The sequence below is a fragment of the Salvia hispanica genome, chromosome 1, assembly GCF_029641045.1.
Source record: "Salvia hispanica isolate PSC_SH4W2 chromosome 1, Shi_PSC_v1, whole genome shotgun sequence".
Lineage (NCBI taxonomy): Eukaryota > Viridiplantae > Streptophyta > Magnoliopsida > Lamiales > Lamiaceae > Salvia > Salvia hispanica.
This window is the reverse complement of record NC_142692.1, coordinates 68,314,634-68,333,127: the sequence shown is the minus strand read 5'-3', so window position 1 is coordinate 68,333,127 and position 18,494 is coordinate 68,314,634. Positions and strand designations below refer to the sequence as shown.

The following is an 18,494-nucleotide window of genomic DNA, read 5'->3' as shown; positions in this document are numbered from 1 at the left end:
AATTTATAGAATAACCATATATTTACAAAGATTCCAATTCCTAAATTTATATTTAATACATTTATTTACAAAACAAAATCCCCTCTTTTTATAGTCAAAATTTACAAATCGAGCTTCCTCCCCTCTCCACTCTCACCATTTCCGGCCACCACGTTTTCAGATCTGTAATTTCTCTTTGATTGTGAATCTCTGGATTTTCTTTTTATGCCTTTAATTTTGGCTGTTATCCGTATTCAATTTTGACGGATTTCTTTTGCAGATTGTTTCCGCTGATTGTTGGAATTCTAAATTATGTGAGTATTATCTGCACTCGTTTATATTTGGTTGATTTATTTTCAGAAAATCTGATTGGTATATGTGATTTGAAGATGTGCTGGTTTTTGTAATTTTATGTTATTTAGGAATCTGTATGTAAAAATGGCTTCTTTATTCATTACTAAACTTGTTCTAGCCTTTTTTCCGAATCAATTGAAAGTCATGTTACTCTTTTGTGAAGGTGTTGGGCAATTTGGATTTTCAATCGAGTTAAGATCTAATTTTGAGCCAATGATTTCATGTTTGTATGGTTACTAGTTCAATTTAGCAATGTTTGCATGTGAAACCAAAAAAAGGGGACCTCTTTGAAGTGAAGAGGTTTGCTCCCCATGAGAAAAAAAAAGAAGATTCTTCTACTTGTTTGATGAAATGCTTCAAAGAAGCTTACAGAATTTATAAGCTACTGACTGACAAACCACTCCTGTAATATTTAAGAAAATGAAACATGTTGTATCGTGTGCAACAAGCTAAGAAACTAATCTAAACTACTAAAATATATAACTAACTTGTAACAATCATTAAGCAAAATCACTAAGATAGCTGGGCCTTTTAGTGCTACGTCGAGGTGTGTCAGATGGCTCGAGATTGGTAGTTGATGGACACATGGAGTGGCCGAGTGGGTCTATCCAAAGGTATACCTGTATCAAAGCCTTTTGCTTATTTAAGGCAGTACTCAGTAGGGAACTCTCTTGATGGTCTTTGATAGTTCATAGGTGGTTGTTGTAGGATAGCACTATATTTGCATGTCTTGCTGAGCTGAAGAAGCATCTTTGGTCTTTTAACAATTGTTACTTAATAATGCATGCTAGGGCCGACGAGGAGCCTATGGATCCCAAAAGGGAACTTGAAGATCGTTGCAAGGCACCATGCACAAGGCCACTTAAAGAATATCAGGTTATTTCTCCTAAATAATTTACATACGATATTTTGGGCTCCTTTTCTATAAGATTTGCACGCCATTCATGGTAGTGTAGTTCTGCCTCATAAATACTTGAGAGATAACAAACTATTAACAGTTTGCTATGCATTATGGGTCTATACGTGGTGGGTGGGTAAATATTAATTCGATGAGCTTGTTGGTATGTGCTTATATTTCCATTTTCTTTGGTATGAGGATTGGCTGAAATTGTTGTATTTATCTTTTTTTGTAGGACTTGTTAGTCTTTAGTATAAAGACTTCTATTTATTTATAAATATGGTAAAACCCGTCAGTGGGTTAGGCAGAAGTTAATTATTTTAGGGTAAATTTACAGAAAAAACATGAATTTAGGCCTAAGTCCTTCCCACAACTTCAAATATCAGCCTGAAAACTCTTGAAAATTTTTGGATTTGTTCTCAATTATTACAAGGTGAGATATTTTGGTGAACTTGTATGCGATATGGCAGCCGAAAAACATCATTTGGTTGAAAAACATGAACGGTATAATACACGCAGGCGGTCAGATTTTTTCACCATGAGTAATTGAAAAAATCCAATCTTCATGTGTTTTCTTGCTAATTTCAAAGTTACGGGACATACCAGAATTTGACTGAACTTCGTGTTTTTCCCTGGCAATTTGCCCTTTATTTTCTTCATCGGCAGGATTAGACCTGACAGAAGATTTCTCCTCGTTGTTCTATGTGTATTCTGAGAATAATCCTCCATTCCTTTTCCATTTGTATTTGTTCCTGTGGAACCTTGATAGTTAACTCTTATAACTTCTTCCTTTTGGCAAAAATCTTGAGGCATCTAACTATATACCGCACCGACCAACTCTCCCTATTCTATTTTGTGGGTATGCTACAAAGTGAGCTTTGTAGAAACAGTTATGCTTTGTAATATAGTAGCCTGGTTTGGCTTGCCGATCATTACAATATCTTCTGAGAAACTGCTGATCTTTTCGTTCGCCCTTGGCTTTTTTGGTGATAGGCTTGTTCTAAGAGAATTCAAGGTGATGAATCCGGACACAAACACTGTACGGGACAGTACTTTGATTACTGGCGCTGCGTTGACAATTGCGTAAGGGCACATTTTCCGTTATCCATTATTCTTTTACCAGTGTACAAGTGCACCTCACTAACTACTGATTTCCTTGGACAGGTTGCTACCAAGTTATTTACGCATCTCAAATAACTGTTACAAGACCTCATCGGTGCACTTTACCAGCTTACGCTCGTTTCTATTGTACCCCTTTTGTTGCGCTCTAGACGCATGATTCTTTCCAAGAGCTGGCTGTTCCCTTTTTTGCTATGCTCTTGGTGTTACTTAGCTGAGATTGTGAGATATGGTTTCTCTTTGGAATAAAAATGTACTGGAATCGAATTTTATTGACTCAGCATGAAAAGGAGGTGTGTTTCTCTCCATCGTTTTGTTGCCATATAATTGCCTTTTCTGTGATGGTACGAATGGTGACATCTGATTCTAAAATAAGCGGAGTTCATATGTTGAAAACTACTCGTTGATTCTTGAACGATAGTGTGTAGGTGTAGGAAAAGTTTCCGATGGATCACCAACGGAAAATGTCACACATGCACACCAAAGGTGAAAAGTTTCCGATGGATCACCAACGGAATTTGGCACATATTTCTATTTTCGTCCGCATCATAAATTTGTCACATTTCACCTTTTACCATTTTTAGTGGCGGATTCTACATTTCACTAATTCATTCTCACTCATTATAAGAAGTAGAAGAAGGCTGACAATTTTTGATCCGACTCGATAATCCGACACGAATTTGCACGATGTTAACCCGACACGAATACGCACGTTTAGGATTTGAGTCCTTATAGGGTCGACCCAATAAGAACCAGAAAATTTTGGGTTGGTTTGGGTCGGGTTGGGTTATCCGTTAAGAAAACAAAAATTATTTTGATTATTTTTCTTAATTAAAATAATATAATAAATTTTAATTTTAATTATTTTTATTAATTTAAAAAATATTATAATTTTAATTTTATTAGTAAAAATATGATTAATATACTATTATTAAATATTTTTAATGATAAAAAATATTAGTGCATACTTAAATTTTATTAAAAAAAATTATTTTAATTATTTTAACTTTATTAATTAGATTTAATTTTAATATACTTTAATTTTATTATTTGGATTTAAAATTTATTTAAATTAATTATTTTAATTTTGTAATATCTTATTTTATCGTGTAATATCAAATTTTTATTATATAATATCATATGTCGGTCGTTATCGTATAGCGTTTATACTGCGTAGTAACTCACTATCGTTAAAAGATGACTGATATTTTTTTTGGATGACACGAAATCCGCACGAATCCGACACGAATCTGTTTGGGTTGAACCCGATAAGAACTCGGTGATTTCGGTTTGGGTTGGGTTGGGACCCGATAAAATTGGGCCGATATTGGGTTGACCCGATAGTGACCCAATCCGCACGATTTGTCAGCCCCAAATTTATTTAGGACCATATTCCACCAATTTTTTCAACAAACTTTCCGTGAAAGTGATACATGAAATGCGACACAAAAATGAACTCATGTTGAAAATTTGAGCTCATGGCTAAACATCAACTTGATCATTAGAATATCTACATATATCAAACACTTGTTCTTAAATATTTTGCTAAGATCCACACATCTCATGAAACATAAACATGGGAAAATATAAAAAAAGTTCAGTGTGTCATTGTAAACCATAGTTTATTTATGTGCCGACTATTCATGTGTATAAAGTCAAAAACTACAAATACAAAGTTGGTTAGTGTTAATGTAAAGTGTTGGAGTTAAAGTGGTGAAGGGCCTATATGTGAACAATAATATTCCACTTTTATTCTTTTCTTGGTGTTTTTAACATTGGAAAAAAGCTTATTAATGAAGTAAACATATAGACTTATAGTGTGAAAGAAACGATTCCTCGACGATATGTATTTTCTCAGCCAGCCCAAAAACATCCATGAGATGATTTATTGTCCTTTTTTCATATATTTTCTTCACTTTCACAAAATATATCACTTAGCTAGGAAGATAATTTAAATTAGAAATGGACACTTAATTATACCGAGAATTAATATCATTTCAATCAATATCGATTGCAAAAATTTACAGTAAATGCATCTCCTTGGTAGATAAATGCAATATTTGAATTAGAATTAATCTCTAATGAATTCATTTGAACCTTGACTAATTTTACAGTTACTTTATACGTTCAATGCAATATTCTCACATTTTTATAAGAAAACGTAGTTTTTATGATAACTAATTTTACAGTTACTTTATACGTTAAGTGCAATATTCTCATATTTTTTACAAGAAAACGTAGTTTTTATGATAACTAATTTTACAGTTACTTTATACGTTAAGTGCAATATTCTCACATTTTTACAAGAAATCGTAGTTTTTATGATAACTAATTTTACAGTTCCTTTATACGTTTAGTGCAATAATATTCTCGCATTTTTACAAGAAAACGTAGTTTTTATGAAAACTAATTTTACAGTTACTTTATACGTTTAGTGCAATATTCTCACATTTTTACAAGAAAACGTAGTTTTTATGATAACTAATTTAACAATTACTTTATACGTTAAGTGCAATATTCTCACATTTTTACAAGAAAACGTAGTTTTTAAGATAACTAATTTTACAATTACTTTATACGTTAAGTGCAATATTCTCACATTTTTACAAGAAAACGTAGTTTTTATGATAACTAATTTTACATTCACTTTATACGTTCAGTGCAATATTCTCACATTTTTACAAGAAAACGTAGTTTTTATGATAACTAATTTTACAGTCACTTTATACGTTCAGTGCAATATTCTCACATTTTTACAAGAAAACGTAGTTCTTATGATAACTAATTTTACAGTTACTTTATACGTTTAGTGCAATATTCTCGCATTTTTACAAGAAAACGTAGTTTTTATGATAACTAATTTTACAGTGACTTTATACGTTTAGTGCAATATTCTCACATTTTTACAAGAAAACGTAGTTTTTATGATAACTAATTTTACATTTACTTTATACGTTAAGTGCAATATTCTCACATTTTTACAAGAAATCATAGTTTTTATGATAACTAATTTTACAGTTACTTTATACGTTTAGTGCAATATTCTTGCATTTTTACGAGAAAACATAGTTTTTATGATAACTAATTTTACAGTTACTTTATACGTTCAGTGCAATATTCTCACATTTTTACAAGAAAACGTAGTTTTTATGATAACTAATTTTACAGTTACTTTATACGTTTAGTGCAATATTCTCACATTTTTACAAGAAAACGTAGTTTTTATGATAACTAATTTAACAATTACTTTATACGTTAAGTGCAATATTCTCACATTTTTACAAGAAAACGTAGTTTTTAAGATAACTAATTTTACAATTACTTTATACGTTAAGTGCAATATTCTCACATTTTTACAAGAAAACGTAGTTTTTATGATAACTAATTTTACATTTACTTTATACGTTCAGTGCAATATTCTCACATTTTTACAAGAAAACGTAGTTTTTATGATAACTAATTTTACAGTCACTTTATACGTTCAGTGCAATATTCTCACATTTTTACAAGAAAACGTAGTTTTTATGATAACTAATTTTACAGTTACTTTATACGTTTAGTGCAATATTCTCGCATTTTTACAAGAAAACGTAGTTTTTATGATAACTAATTTTACAGTGACTTTATACGTTTAGTGCAATATTCTCACATTTTTACAAGAAAACGTAGTTTTTATGATAACTAATTTTACAATTACTTTATACGTTAAGTGCAATATTCTCACATTTTTACAAGAAATCATAGTTTTTATGATAACTAATTTTACAGTTACTTTATACGTTTAGTGCAATATTCTTGCATTTTTACGAGAAAACATAGTTTTTATGATAACTAATTTTACAGTTACTTTATACGTTCAGTGCAATATTCTCACATTTTTACAAGAAAACGTAGTTTTTATGATAACTAATTTTACAGTTACTTTATACGTTTAGTGCAATATTCTCACATTTTTACAAGAAAACGTAGTTTTTATGATAACTAATTTTACAATTACTTTATACGTTAAGTGCAATATTCTCACATTTTTACAAGAAATCGTAGTTTTTATGATAACTAATTTTACAGTTACTTTATACGTTTAGTGCAATATTCTTGCATTTTTACGAGAAAACATAGTTTTTATGATAACTACTTTTACAGTTACTTTATACGTTCAGTGCAATATTCTCACATTTTTACAAAAAAACGTAGTTTTTATGATAACTAATTTTACAGTTACTTTATACTACCTTCTTCACTATGTCCAGCTTTATGGGTTCTATACATACCATTGCAGAATATGTACCATTCCCACAATTTCATAAAAGCTTATTAATTTAAATTCTATAAAAAGGCAATAGCGTGTGCCCTCCACACTCCAACCTTACAAAAATCATTTCCACATCAAGAACAACTCTATATATACACACACATTTCCACTCTTCATTTCAAACAATTCCCAATGGAGAAGCCACAAATCGACAAAAAAAAAAAAACATGTCCAACAAAAACATCGAAATCGAATTAGGGCAAAATGAAGAAGCCCTAGTTGAGGCCGAAGACTACTCAAAGAGAGAAAAATGGCTCCGCGCGGCCGTCTTGGGCGCCAACGACGGCCTCCTCTCCACCGCCTCGCTGATGATGGAGATCGGAGCAGTCCGTCGCGACGCCAAGACGATGCTCCTCACCGGCGCCGCTAGCTTGGTGGCCGGAGCCTGCAGCATGGCCATGGGAGAGTTCGTCTCCGTCTACTCTCAGCTCGACATCGAGGTGGCTCAGATGGAGAGGGAGAAAAGGGGCCGCGAGGAGAGGAGCCTTTCGAGCCCGGTGCAGGCGGCGGCCTTCACGGTGGGGGTGGGGGTTCCTCTGCTCGCGGCCGCGTTCGCCCGGGACTACCGTGTGAGGCTCGGGGCGGTGGTGGCGGCCGTGAGCGTGGCGCTTTTAGGGTTTGGGTGGGCTAGTGCGACCCTCGGGAGGGCGCCGCTGGTGAGGGCAGCGCTGAGGGTGCTGTTTGGGGGGTGGGTGGCGATGGGGATCACTTTTGGTCTTACCAAGTTGATTGGTTACAGTAGTAAGTTTATGATGACTCGAACTTATGACCTATTGGTGTTTTTTTTGAGTTAATAACTTAATATAATGATTTATTGTTATGTGGGATTTATGTTTTGCAAGTTTAGACATTGATATAATGTAATCTCCCTTTTTCTTTATTCGATAATAGAAGTTTTATTTTGTCATTCTAGTTTATTTGCTAAAAGAATCTCATCACATTTTTTAGTTAGATTTAATTTTAATATACTTTAATTTTATTATTTGGATTTAAAAGTTATTTAAATTAATTATTTAATTTTGTAATATCAAATTTTAATTACTCCATCCGTCCCCCAAAATTCATCACCATTTGACCCGACACGTGTTTTAAGAAATGTAACAGAAAGTGAGTTGAAAAAGTTAGAGGCATGTTGGTCCTACTTTTATATATTAGTTTTAAAATAAAATGAGAGTGAGAATGAGTTAGTGGAATGTATGGTCCATTACCAAAAATGGTAAAAGTGAAAGGTGACAAATTTTTAAGGACGGACGAAAAATGAAATAGGTAACAAATTTTCAGGGATGAAGGGAGTATATAATATCATACGTCAGACGTTATCGTATATCGTTTATATTGTGTAGTAACTTACTATAGTTAAAAGATGACCGCTATTTTTTTGGATGACACGAAATCCACACGAATCCGACACGTCCGATATTTTTTTAGATGACACGAAATCCACACGAATCCAACACGAATCTGTTTGGGTTGAATCCGATAAGAACACGATAATTTCAGGTTGGATTGCGCTGGGACCCGAACAAACTATAGCGTTTATATTGTGTAGTAACTTACTATCGTTAAAAGATAACTAATATTTTTTTGGATGAGACGAAATTCGCACGAATCCGACACGACCGATATTTTTTTGGATGACACGAAATCCGCACGAATCCGACACGAATTCGTTTGGGTTGAATCCGATAAGAACACGATGATTTCAGGTTGGATTGGGTTGGGACCTGATAAGATTGGGTCGATATTGGGTTGACCCGATAGCGACCCATTCCACCAACTTTTTCAACAAACTATAGCGTTTATATTGTGTAGTAACTTACTATCGTTAAAAGATGACTGATTTTATTTTTGGATGACCCAAAATCAGCACGAATCCGACACGAATCTGTTTGGGTTGAACCCGATAAGATCACGATGTTTTCAGTTGGATTGGGTTGCGACCCGATAAGATTGAGTCGATATTGAGTTGATCCGATAACGACCCAATCCGCACGATTTGCCAGCCCATTTTCCACCAATTTTTTTAACAAACTTTCCGTGAAAGTGATACATGAAGTGCGACACAAAAATGAACCCATGTTGAAAATTTGAGCTCATGGCTAAACATCAACTTGATCATTAGAATATCCACACATATCAAACATTTGTTCTTAAATATTTTGCCTAAGATCCACACATCTCATGATACATAAACATGGGAAAATATAAAAAAAGTTCACTGTGTCATTGTAAACCATAGTTTATTTATGTGCCGACTTTGCATATGTATAAAGTCAAAAACTACAAATATAAAGTTGGTTAGTGTTAAGTGTAAAGTGTTGGAGTTAAAGTGGTGAAGGGCCTATGTGAACAACAATATTCCACTTTTATTCTTTTCTTGGTGTTTTTAACATAGGAAAAAGCTTATTAATGAAGTAACATATAGACTTATAGTGTGAAAGAATCGATTCCTTGACAATATGTATTTTCTCAGCCAGCCCAAAAGCACCTATGAGATAATTTATTGTCCTTTTTTCCATATATTTTCTTCACTTTCACAAAATATATCACTTAGCTAGGAAGATAATTTAAATGAGAAATGGACACTTAATTATACCGAGAATCAATATCATTTCAATCAATATCGATTGCAAAAATTTACAGTAAATGCATATCCTTGGTAGTTAAATGCAATATTTGAATTAATCTCTAATGAATTCATTTGAACCCTGACTAATTTTTGTTCAGTGCAAAATTCTCACATTTTTAGTGCAATATTCTCACATTTTTGTTCAGTGCAATATTCTCACATTTTTACAAGAAAACGTAGTTTTTATGATAACTAGTACCTATCATTTACATGTCAGATATAGTTAATTGAACAATGCTTTTACTTATGATACATAAGTGAAATCAAACTCCGGTGTATCAATAGCAGATCTAGGTGGAGTTGGGATCGATTGATCAATCTTATCGATTTGCGATTTGAAGATGTCGTCGACGCCACGTCTTCTTCCGCAATCCATTACCGAAGATTGCCAATGCACCACCTTTGCATGCCAACACTAACGACGACCTTCTTCACTATGTCCAGCTTTATGAGATGTGTACACACCATTGCAGAATATGTACCATTCCCACAATTTCATAAAAGCTTATTAATTTAAATTCTATAAAAAGGCAATAGCGTGTGCCCTCTACACTCCAACCTTACAAAAATCATTTCCACATCAAGAACAACTCTATATATACACACACATTTCCTCTCTTCATTTCAAACAATTCCCAATGGAGAAGCCACAAATCGACAACAACAAAAAAACCATGTCCAACAAAAACATCGAAATCGAGTTAGGGCAAAATGAAGAAGCCCTAGTTGAGGCCGAAGACTACTCAAAGAGAGCACAATGGCTCCGCGCGGCCGTCTTGGGCGCCAACGACGGCCTCCTCTCCACGGCCTCGCTGATGATGGGTATCGGAGCGGTCCGGCGCGACGCCAAGACGATGCTCCTCACCGGCGCCGCCGGCTTGGTGGCTGGAGCCTGCAGCATGGCCATCGGAGAGTTCGTCTCCGTCTACTCTCAGCTCGACATCGAGGTGGCTCAAATGAAGAGAGAGAAAAGGGGCCGCGAGGAGAGGAACCTGCCGAGCCCGGTGCAGGCGGCGGGGGCTTCGGCGGCGGCCTTCACGGTGGGGGCGGGGGTTCCTCTGCTCGCTGCCGCGTTCGCCCGGGACTACCGTGTGAGGCTCGGGGCGGTGGTGGCAGCCGTGAGCGTGGCGCTAATAGGGTTTGGGTGGGCGGCGGCGGCGCTCGGGAGGGCGCCGCCGGTGAGGGCGGCGATGAGGGTGCTGGTTGGGGGGTGGGTGGCGATGGGGATCACTTTTGGTCTTACCAAGTTGATTGGCTATACTAGTGGCATTTGATTAACTGGAGTTTACGTTCTTGATGACTCAACTTATGACCAATTGGCGTTTTTTTTTTGAGTTAATACTTAATATAATGATTTATTATTATGTGGGATTTATGTTTTGCAAGCTTAGACATTGATATAATGTAATCTCCCTTTTTCTTTATTCGATAATAGAAGTTTTATTTTGTCATTCTAGTTTGTTTGCTAATAGAATCTTACATTTTTATGGATAATTTAATAAGGAAGATAAAGTAAAACAAATATGATAAAGTGTTTTATGTTAGATAACTCCTTAATTTAGTATAAATGTCATGATTCATTAACTCATTTTAGTATTTCACTCAAATTTATTATAAAACTAATACTATCCCCCGTCCATAAAAATAGTTCAGATAGTGGATACACATATTTTAATGTAAAATTGGTGAAATAAGACAAAGATAGGAAAAAAAAAAGGTTGTTGAAATGTTGTTAGTGTAACATGAGATTCTCACATAGTTTGAGAGTATTATAGATGGATAGAGACTAGTTTTCATAGACGACCAAAGATCGGAAAACGTGACTAATTTTTATGAGAGAAGATAGTATATAAAAGTGAGAATCACGTTTCAAGATGGAAGAGAGTTTGTACTTTGCCATTGTTGTCGATTAATAAAGCCACACTAGTTCGATTTTCAGGCTTGTGGGAAATCTACAATATCAAAGTTCATGATATTTTACGACAAAGTTTTAAGTTTTTAGAAAAATTCTGAATTCGGTCAAAGTTGGTGATAAACAACCAATTGCCATATTTCTTAGGGTAAATTGCCTAAAAAGTCACAAACTTTGGGAAAAGTTTGGTTTTTTCCACAAACTATAAAAGTTGCGCCTAAAGTCACGAACTTTATCGGATCGTGCAAATTTCCCACACTACCTGACCTGACGACGTCGACATATTTCCGTTAAAAACTTATCCCACGTGGCATGCCGGAGGCGTGACTTGACAAAATTTCTTATTGGGCACAAAACGACGTCGTTTTATGCTTCTTTTATTGAATTTTCTTTACACGTCGCCGATTTCATCCCTAAACCGTTTGTCGACGATTTCACTCTTGTTGATTACGTTTTTCCATCGATTGAATCGGGGTCACGATTTCGAAATCAGCCAAAAAGAGGTTATATTACATGAGTTTAGAAATTTTGCCAAGTCACGCCTCCGGCATGCCACGTGGGATAAGTTTATATCGGAAATATGTCGTCAGGTTAGGTAGTGGGAAATTTGCACGATCTGATAAAGTTCGTGACTTTAGGCGCAACTTTTATAATTTATGGGAAAAACCAAACTTTCCCCAAAGTTTGTGACCTTTTAGGCAATTTACCCTATTTCTTATTAGGTGATTGTTTCATCATGATTATTTAATTGATACGTAACTATATAATCATTGTATTTTAATTTCAAGACGCTATCTATACTTGGTCACACATTATATCACTCGTTCACGTTTTTTTTGGCATGTTAATTAACTTGATTTCGCTTCTAAAACAAGCCTCATGCTAGTTAGTAGGGTGGTTATTTTCATGCTATTTAGTAAGGTAGTTATTTTCTATTTTCGCAAACACATGTATTTGGTGTGGACGAAAAATCAGAAATTTAGAGCTGTTTGCGATATTTGGACATAATAATGGCGGATTCAGGTGGGGTTATGTGACGAGTGGCCCCAATAATGTTGACCAATTAGAGCTGAAAAAACTACATTAAATTCGATTTTCGGAACTGTCATCGGCACCAGGGAAAAGTTTCGTGGCAAAGATAACACAGATGCTTGAGCCTTAAGGGTATTTTCGCCCCACAAAATTTGAAATAGTGAAAAAGTAGCTCAAATAAAATTAAATCGAAACTTATACACCTTCATAATTATTTTTTCAAATGTTATATACAAAATTGATATATTGACAAAGTCCGCTGGCAAAAACTATCAACAAATTATGAAGTAAGGAACTAAGAAATAAAATGACGAGTATAACTTTTGAAGATTGTATAAAGGATTTATTATAACTTTTTAAAAGTATAGTAAATGAAGTTGAAACTAAATAATGAGAAAATTTTCTGGTTAGTCCTATTGGGCTTTGGCTATTTTGGACCAACCTACTATTTGATTTTTCTTTTTCAGCACCCAACTCTTCAATGTTTTTTGTTTCTATTCCAAATCTTAGATCAATTTATACAATTAATAACCGCGCAAGTATTGATAAATTGATTTGCAAATTAATTTCAAATCCACACATAAATATCCCATAATCATAAAACTACTTACTTTGTGCAAATTGCAAACTATGCTAAATCCAAAATCCTGATGTAGCCCAAACCTCACCATACCGTTTTCAACATGAGCAAAAATCGACTAATTTCAAACTATCCTCTTACGTAATACTTCCTCCGTCCACAAATAAGAGTCCCGTTTTTTCATTTTTGTCCGTCCATGAATAAAAGTCCCTGTTCATAATTACCATAAATGGTAAAGAGACCCCACATTCCACTAACTCATTCCACTCACATAACATGTAAAACTAATACATACAAGTGAGACTCCTATTCCACTAACTTTCTTCCATCCACTTTTCTTAACATTTCTTAAAACCCGCGCCATTTTGAAATGAGACTCTTAATCATGGACGGAGGGAGTAATAGTCACCCAATAAAATAATACTAGAAAAATGTGCACATATACACATTCAATTATTCAATTAATTTGTCCTAAAATTGTCCGTAGTTGAATTGGTCTGATGTGGTAGGTGGAATTTTAGTGCTGATGACGTGACAGAGAGAGAGTGGCTAGCCTGTGGCTGGCCTATTGCCACCGGAGATGCTCTTAATTTTGTCAAAATCCATCAAGACTAATCACAATAAATTCTACTACCTACTTTAACTATCATTCATTATTCATAAGACTAAATCTTATCTAATCGATCAAACCGAACATCGCAAAGAACTATTCCACACTATTAACCACACCACCAAAACCACAATCCCCAACCAACTTAGTGAGACCAAAAGTGATGCCCATGGCCACCCACCCTCCCACCACCACCCTACCACAACCACCCACCACCCCCGTCCCGCCAAGCGCCGCCCCGGCCCCGCCAAAGGCCGCCATCCCCAGCGTCCCCGCGGCCGCCACCACCCCCGCCCCAACCCTAGAGTCATCCACAAACGCAGCCGCGAGCAGCGGCACGATCCCTCCCATCAAGAAGGCAAGCGCCGACGCCATGGCGGCAAGCAAAGGGTAATTAGGAATCGATCTTCTTCTCCTCTCTCTCTTCGTCCGAGCCGTCTCTGTGGAGACGAACTCGGCCGCGGCCATGCTGCAAGAGCCGGCGAAGAGGGCTGCAAAGCCCGTGAGGATCGTGGCTTTGGAGCCGGCTCTGGTGGCTCCGATTCCCACCATGAGGGATGAGATGGAGACCAGGCCGTCGTTGGCTCCGAGCGTGGCGGCTCGGAGCCACTGCGCCCGGGCGGCGTAGTCGGTTTCTTGTTTGATTTGAGGGAGATTGGTCATGGCTTTTTGTGTTAGGTATAGGATTTGGAGGTGGTTTGGGATATTATTAGCCATTGATTGATGAGACTTAGGAAAATATGATTGGAATATATTTATAGAGGTGGAACACTTTAGAGATATAAATAGAGATTAATTCTATTAGCAAATGATGTAAGGTTAAGTGGTATAGAAAACAAACATGCATGGGAGAAATCCAAGAATTTAGAGATGCATTTTGTAGAATTGAAGCCAAAAAAATTAGGCATATATAAGCCCATATATGTATATCTGATGTTCGGTTTGATAGATTAGACATGATTGAATCATACAAATACTGTTCGGATTCGTTCCAATGTTTAGCATGGGGACAATCACACATAAAATAGTCATGACTTTTAATAACCACTTAATTACCTCATTAAAACATAATTATACTCCATCTGTCCCAAGATAAATGAGTCAAAACTTTTTGGTACGTGATTTAAGAAAATGAGGTTTTGTTAGTAAAGTTGAAAGTGAATAAAGTAAGAGAGTTAATGAAGTAGAGAGAAAAAGCAAGAGAGAGAATGCCAAAAAAGAAAATGGCTCATTTATCTGGGGACGACCCAAAAAGGAATGTGAGTCGCTTATCTTGGAACGGAGGGAGTATATCATAGTTTATATCTTAATCTATGTATATAGTGATTGTATATACTATGCAACACCTTGAGTAACTTTATATTTGTCCATATTAAGATGGGAGTGTGCTCTCCACACAATATCAAATTAAACTATACATATTAGATTATTTATGGAAGTGTGCCTTCCACACACAAAGCGCATATACTTACTCAAATTCATTTTTTCCACTTTGACAAAAGCCATAAAGGTTTGTTATTTAAGTAATTAGGCAGCATCACAGCATGTAACTTTAATTGATTCATCTCTTCGTATTTGGATCGACTATTTGAAGAAAATTCAACAATAATGTCCATCGTGTCTACACGAAACATGACCAGTTATAACTTGAACTCTGTGTCACTCATGATGCTATAATCGTGGGACAAATTGATAGCAATATATATGTGGACTGATTAATTTATTTATTACACAATGTGACGAACTCAAATTGATTTGTTAAGACATCTCTTTCTCAATGACCTAACTTATAAAACAATAATCACAAAGCCTCTTTACTAAGTGGAAGAAAGAATCCAAATTTTTATCAACCAATCATCTTTCTGCACCATCCTATAAATTAATAAAATACACATAAGTGTGTGGAGTGCACACTCCCTTCGATATTTTAAAGCCATAATTCCCCACTAATGTGTGGAGAGCACACTCCTCCTATTCTATAATTCTCATTAGTGGACATGCTTTGCTATTTTATAGGTCTTTAAAGGTTACACCAATATTACAATACTAGTATCACTAGTATACCTAGTAGTTTTGTAATGCATGCAAATATATATCCATGTATTTTCATGGGAATAAATTATAAAAGCAATTCATCACAAAATTTAGCTTAATAGTAGTAGATTATTCTAATAATTTGTTTGTAGGCCTATTGGAATTTTTGTGACTGGACTAAAATTCCATATATAGATAAATTTAATTAGCTTAATAGTATCTCCCCTTCTTTTAATGACAACTACTTTTATCCATATTCGACATCGCATCTCTAGTTTTTCTCATTTATCCTCTAATTCTTTCTCTCCCATTACCCATCTTTCGTTAATACCCTACCGCCAACGTCGTAACTGCTTCTAGCGATGCCCACACCATTGGTGTTTCTTCGTGAACCTCAACCTTAAAATCCTGGCTCCGCCACCAATTAACATTATATAAACCTAAAAATAGTGGATATATTTAATCACAACTAATGCTTATTCTAATTACACTACCCTAATTTTTTTAATCCACCTCCTCTAATCTTGCACTAATGTCATCCCTATTTTATTTTCCTTTCATTTTTGAGTTAGTGCCATCTCTAATTAATGAATGTCTAATTTCCCCTATAAATACCTCTTCAATTCCTCTTTTCCCAATGTATCAAACTCATCACCCAATCCAAACCATCTCTACTCCCAAACCAAAAACCCTAATTCCATGGCTGCTCAAAACCATCTCCCAATTTCAATCCCCAAAGACCTCCCCCAAATGGAGGAAGAAATCAACTTCTCCGAAAGGGCGCAGTGGCTCCGAGCCGCGGTGCTCGGGGCCAACGACGGCCTAGTCACCATCGCTTCCCTAATCCTGGGCGTCGGAGCCCTAAAACACGACGCCCGGGCCATAATCCTGGCCGGATTCGCCGGCCTCTTTGCCGGCGCTTGCAGCATGGCCATCGGCGAGTTCGTGTCAGTGTACACTCAGCTGGACATAGAGAAAGCTCAGATCAAGAGAGAGAAAGCGGCAATGGCCGGAAACGGTGAGGAGGCGGAGAGGGAGGCGCTTCCGAACCCTTGGCAGGCCGCGGCGGCCTCGGCCATCGCGTTCTCGCTGGGGGCCGTGCTTCCGCTGCTCGCGGCTGCGTTCGTGGAGGACCATAGGGTCCGGCAGGGGGTGGTGGTGGCGGCCACCACCGCGGGACTGGTGGGGTTCGGAGGGGTCGGGGCGGTGCTCGGGAGGACTAAGGTGGTGAGGTCTTGTGTGAGGGTGGTGGTGGGTGGGTGGATGGCCATGGGTATCACATTTGGTCTCACTAAGTTGCTCGGGTCGAGCGGATTTGAGATGTGATGAGTCAAACCCCTGATCTATTGGTCGTGCGCGTGGATTTATGTTTTTTCCCCTTTTTTTTAAAGAAAGTGAAATAAAGAGGATCAGTAATGATTTCTCGTACGTGTCAGTAGTCGTGGTAAATCGAACCCTCGACCCTAAGTGAATTTAGGTTTGAGGGATGTTATTTTTATGTACTAGTGTTGATAACAACAAAATGTGCATTGGCATGAACATAAAAGACTAGTGTTCATGCAAGCTTTGTTTTGTTGGGAAAAGAATTTGACTCTATTTTGTAATGGATGTCCTAAGCCAATGCATTTTATGTTAAGCTTTATTGGGAACTATAATGTCATTTGTAACTTGTAATCTCAATATATGCATGAGCCATGAATTAGTTAATTTAAGTGACTTGATTGTTTTTAGGTCACATTTTTAACTAATTAATAGTAGCATCTTTTACTTTTGGTTTTGGATAGGATTATTTGTCGCAATGTTCCACTATCCATTAAACTATTTACAAATATTTACCTCAAACTCTAATTGATATACAAAGCTAATTGCACGTAAATAAACAAACATTCACTAAATCCTGATTTTGCATATAAACTAAAATTATGCTAAAAAAGTTTTATTTTTCTCAATATTCAATGAGATTATGAATAATTTATTTATATATACTCATTCATCTCATTAAAATTATACGCCGTATAAAGTAAAATATGAACTATATTATTTTATTTTTATAATTTAAATATAATTTTTTACATAGAAACCTAAAAGAACGATAATGTTTTATATTTTCGTCAAATAAAGAATATTAAGGGTGACCTAAAAAAAAAGAAGAGATGGAGTACCAAGAAAATGAAAGAAAGTAGACTAGAAAAGGAAAAAAATCAAGGGTTTTGTCTCAGGGGTTTTACCATTTATAGAAGTGCTACCACTTCACCACCTCCCAACTCCTTTGCCGCCGCGTCTCCGCCGCCAACACCTTCAAATTCCCACACTCCGCGAAAAAGCGGTTGCATTCAGCTCCACCGAAGCATTTTCTCCTCCGTTAAAAGTTCAACCGCCATGTGGATACTTTGACAAGTTCCCCTTTCATATCTAGGACCCTAGGGTGGTTCGACCTACTATCTCTCGGGAAAGAATCACAAAGGAAACCCGAGATAGAGCTTATAAATACGTTAGACTCCTACACTATTACATTAGTATAAAATATCAAACGAAAAACAATACTCCCTCCGTCCGCAATAGACTACTAATGGATTCTTAATCAATTGTCCAGCAATAGTGAATTTAAAACTAATTTAACGATATTATATATGATAAGATAAGGCAACAAAACACGGCGTTGTCTTTGCTAAAATGACGTCATTATATTTTGAGTGTTAATTAAATGGGTCAAATGATAGTTTTATTGGCGTATCATATTTGATTTTGTCTTATTAGTTTTCGACTTGATCATTACCTTAAAAATAGAAAAGTTTTAGTAATATATATTCCAGATTTAAACGATATGAAATTGACTAAAAGTTAAACAAAAAATTATATTTTAAATAATAATTATCCCAATTTTTAAACATCACTTTTTTAATTCTCGTATTCAAAAGAAAAACATTATATAACTTGTGGCGAATGGCGATGAAGAGTATTTGGAAAATATCTTATGTATTTAGAAACATAAGTATTAGTTTGAAATTTTAATTAGCGATTGTAATTAGGATATC

The 18,494-nt window shown here is 35.8% G+C and overlaps 1 protein-coding gene and 4 pseudogenes across 1 annotated transcript; 4 read left to right on the top strand and 1 right to left on the bottom strand.

The window, feature by feature from the left end:
• The first annotated feature begins 50 nt into the window (after positions 1-50).
• Positions 51-2,658, top strand: LOC125219597 (cytochrome b-c1 complex subunit 6-like). The gene is made up of 5 exons (XM_089057425.1): positions 51-164; positions 260-293; positions 1,125-1,209; positions 2,225-2,314; positions 2,396-2,658. Coding segments are annotated over exons 2-5 (210 nt in total). The 5' UTR covers positions 51-164; positions 260-291; the 3' UTR covers positions 2,429-2,658.
• Positions 2,659-6,736: 4,078 nt separating this feature from the next.
• LOC125185350 (vacuolar iron transporter homolog 4 pseudogene) lies at positions 6,737-7,569 on the top strand (annotated as a pseudogene).
• Positions 7,570-9,846: 2,277 nt separating this feature from the next.
• LOC125185154 (vacuolar iron transporter homolog 4 pseudogene) lies at positions 9,847-10,742 on the top strand (annotated as a pseudogene).
• A 2,685-nt stretch (positions 10,743-13,427) lies between these two features.
• On the bottom strand, positions 13,428-14,219 carry LOC125218219 (vacuolar iron transporter homolog 4 pseudogene; annotated as a pseudogene).
• A 1,875-nt stretch (positions 14,220-16,094) lies between these two features.
• On the top strand, positions 16,095-17,108 carry LOC125220130 (vacuolar iron transporter homolog 4 pseudogene; annotated as a pseudogene).
• Positions 17,109-18,494: the final 1,386 nt, after the last annotated feature.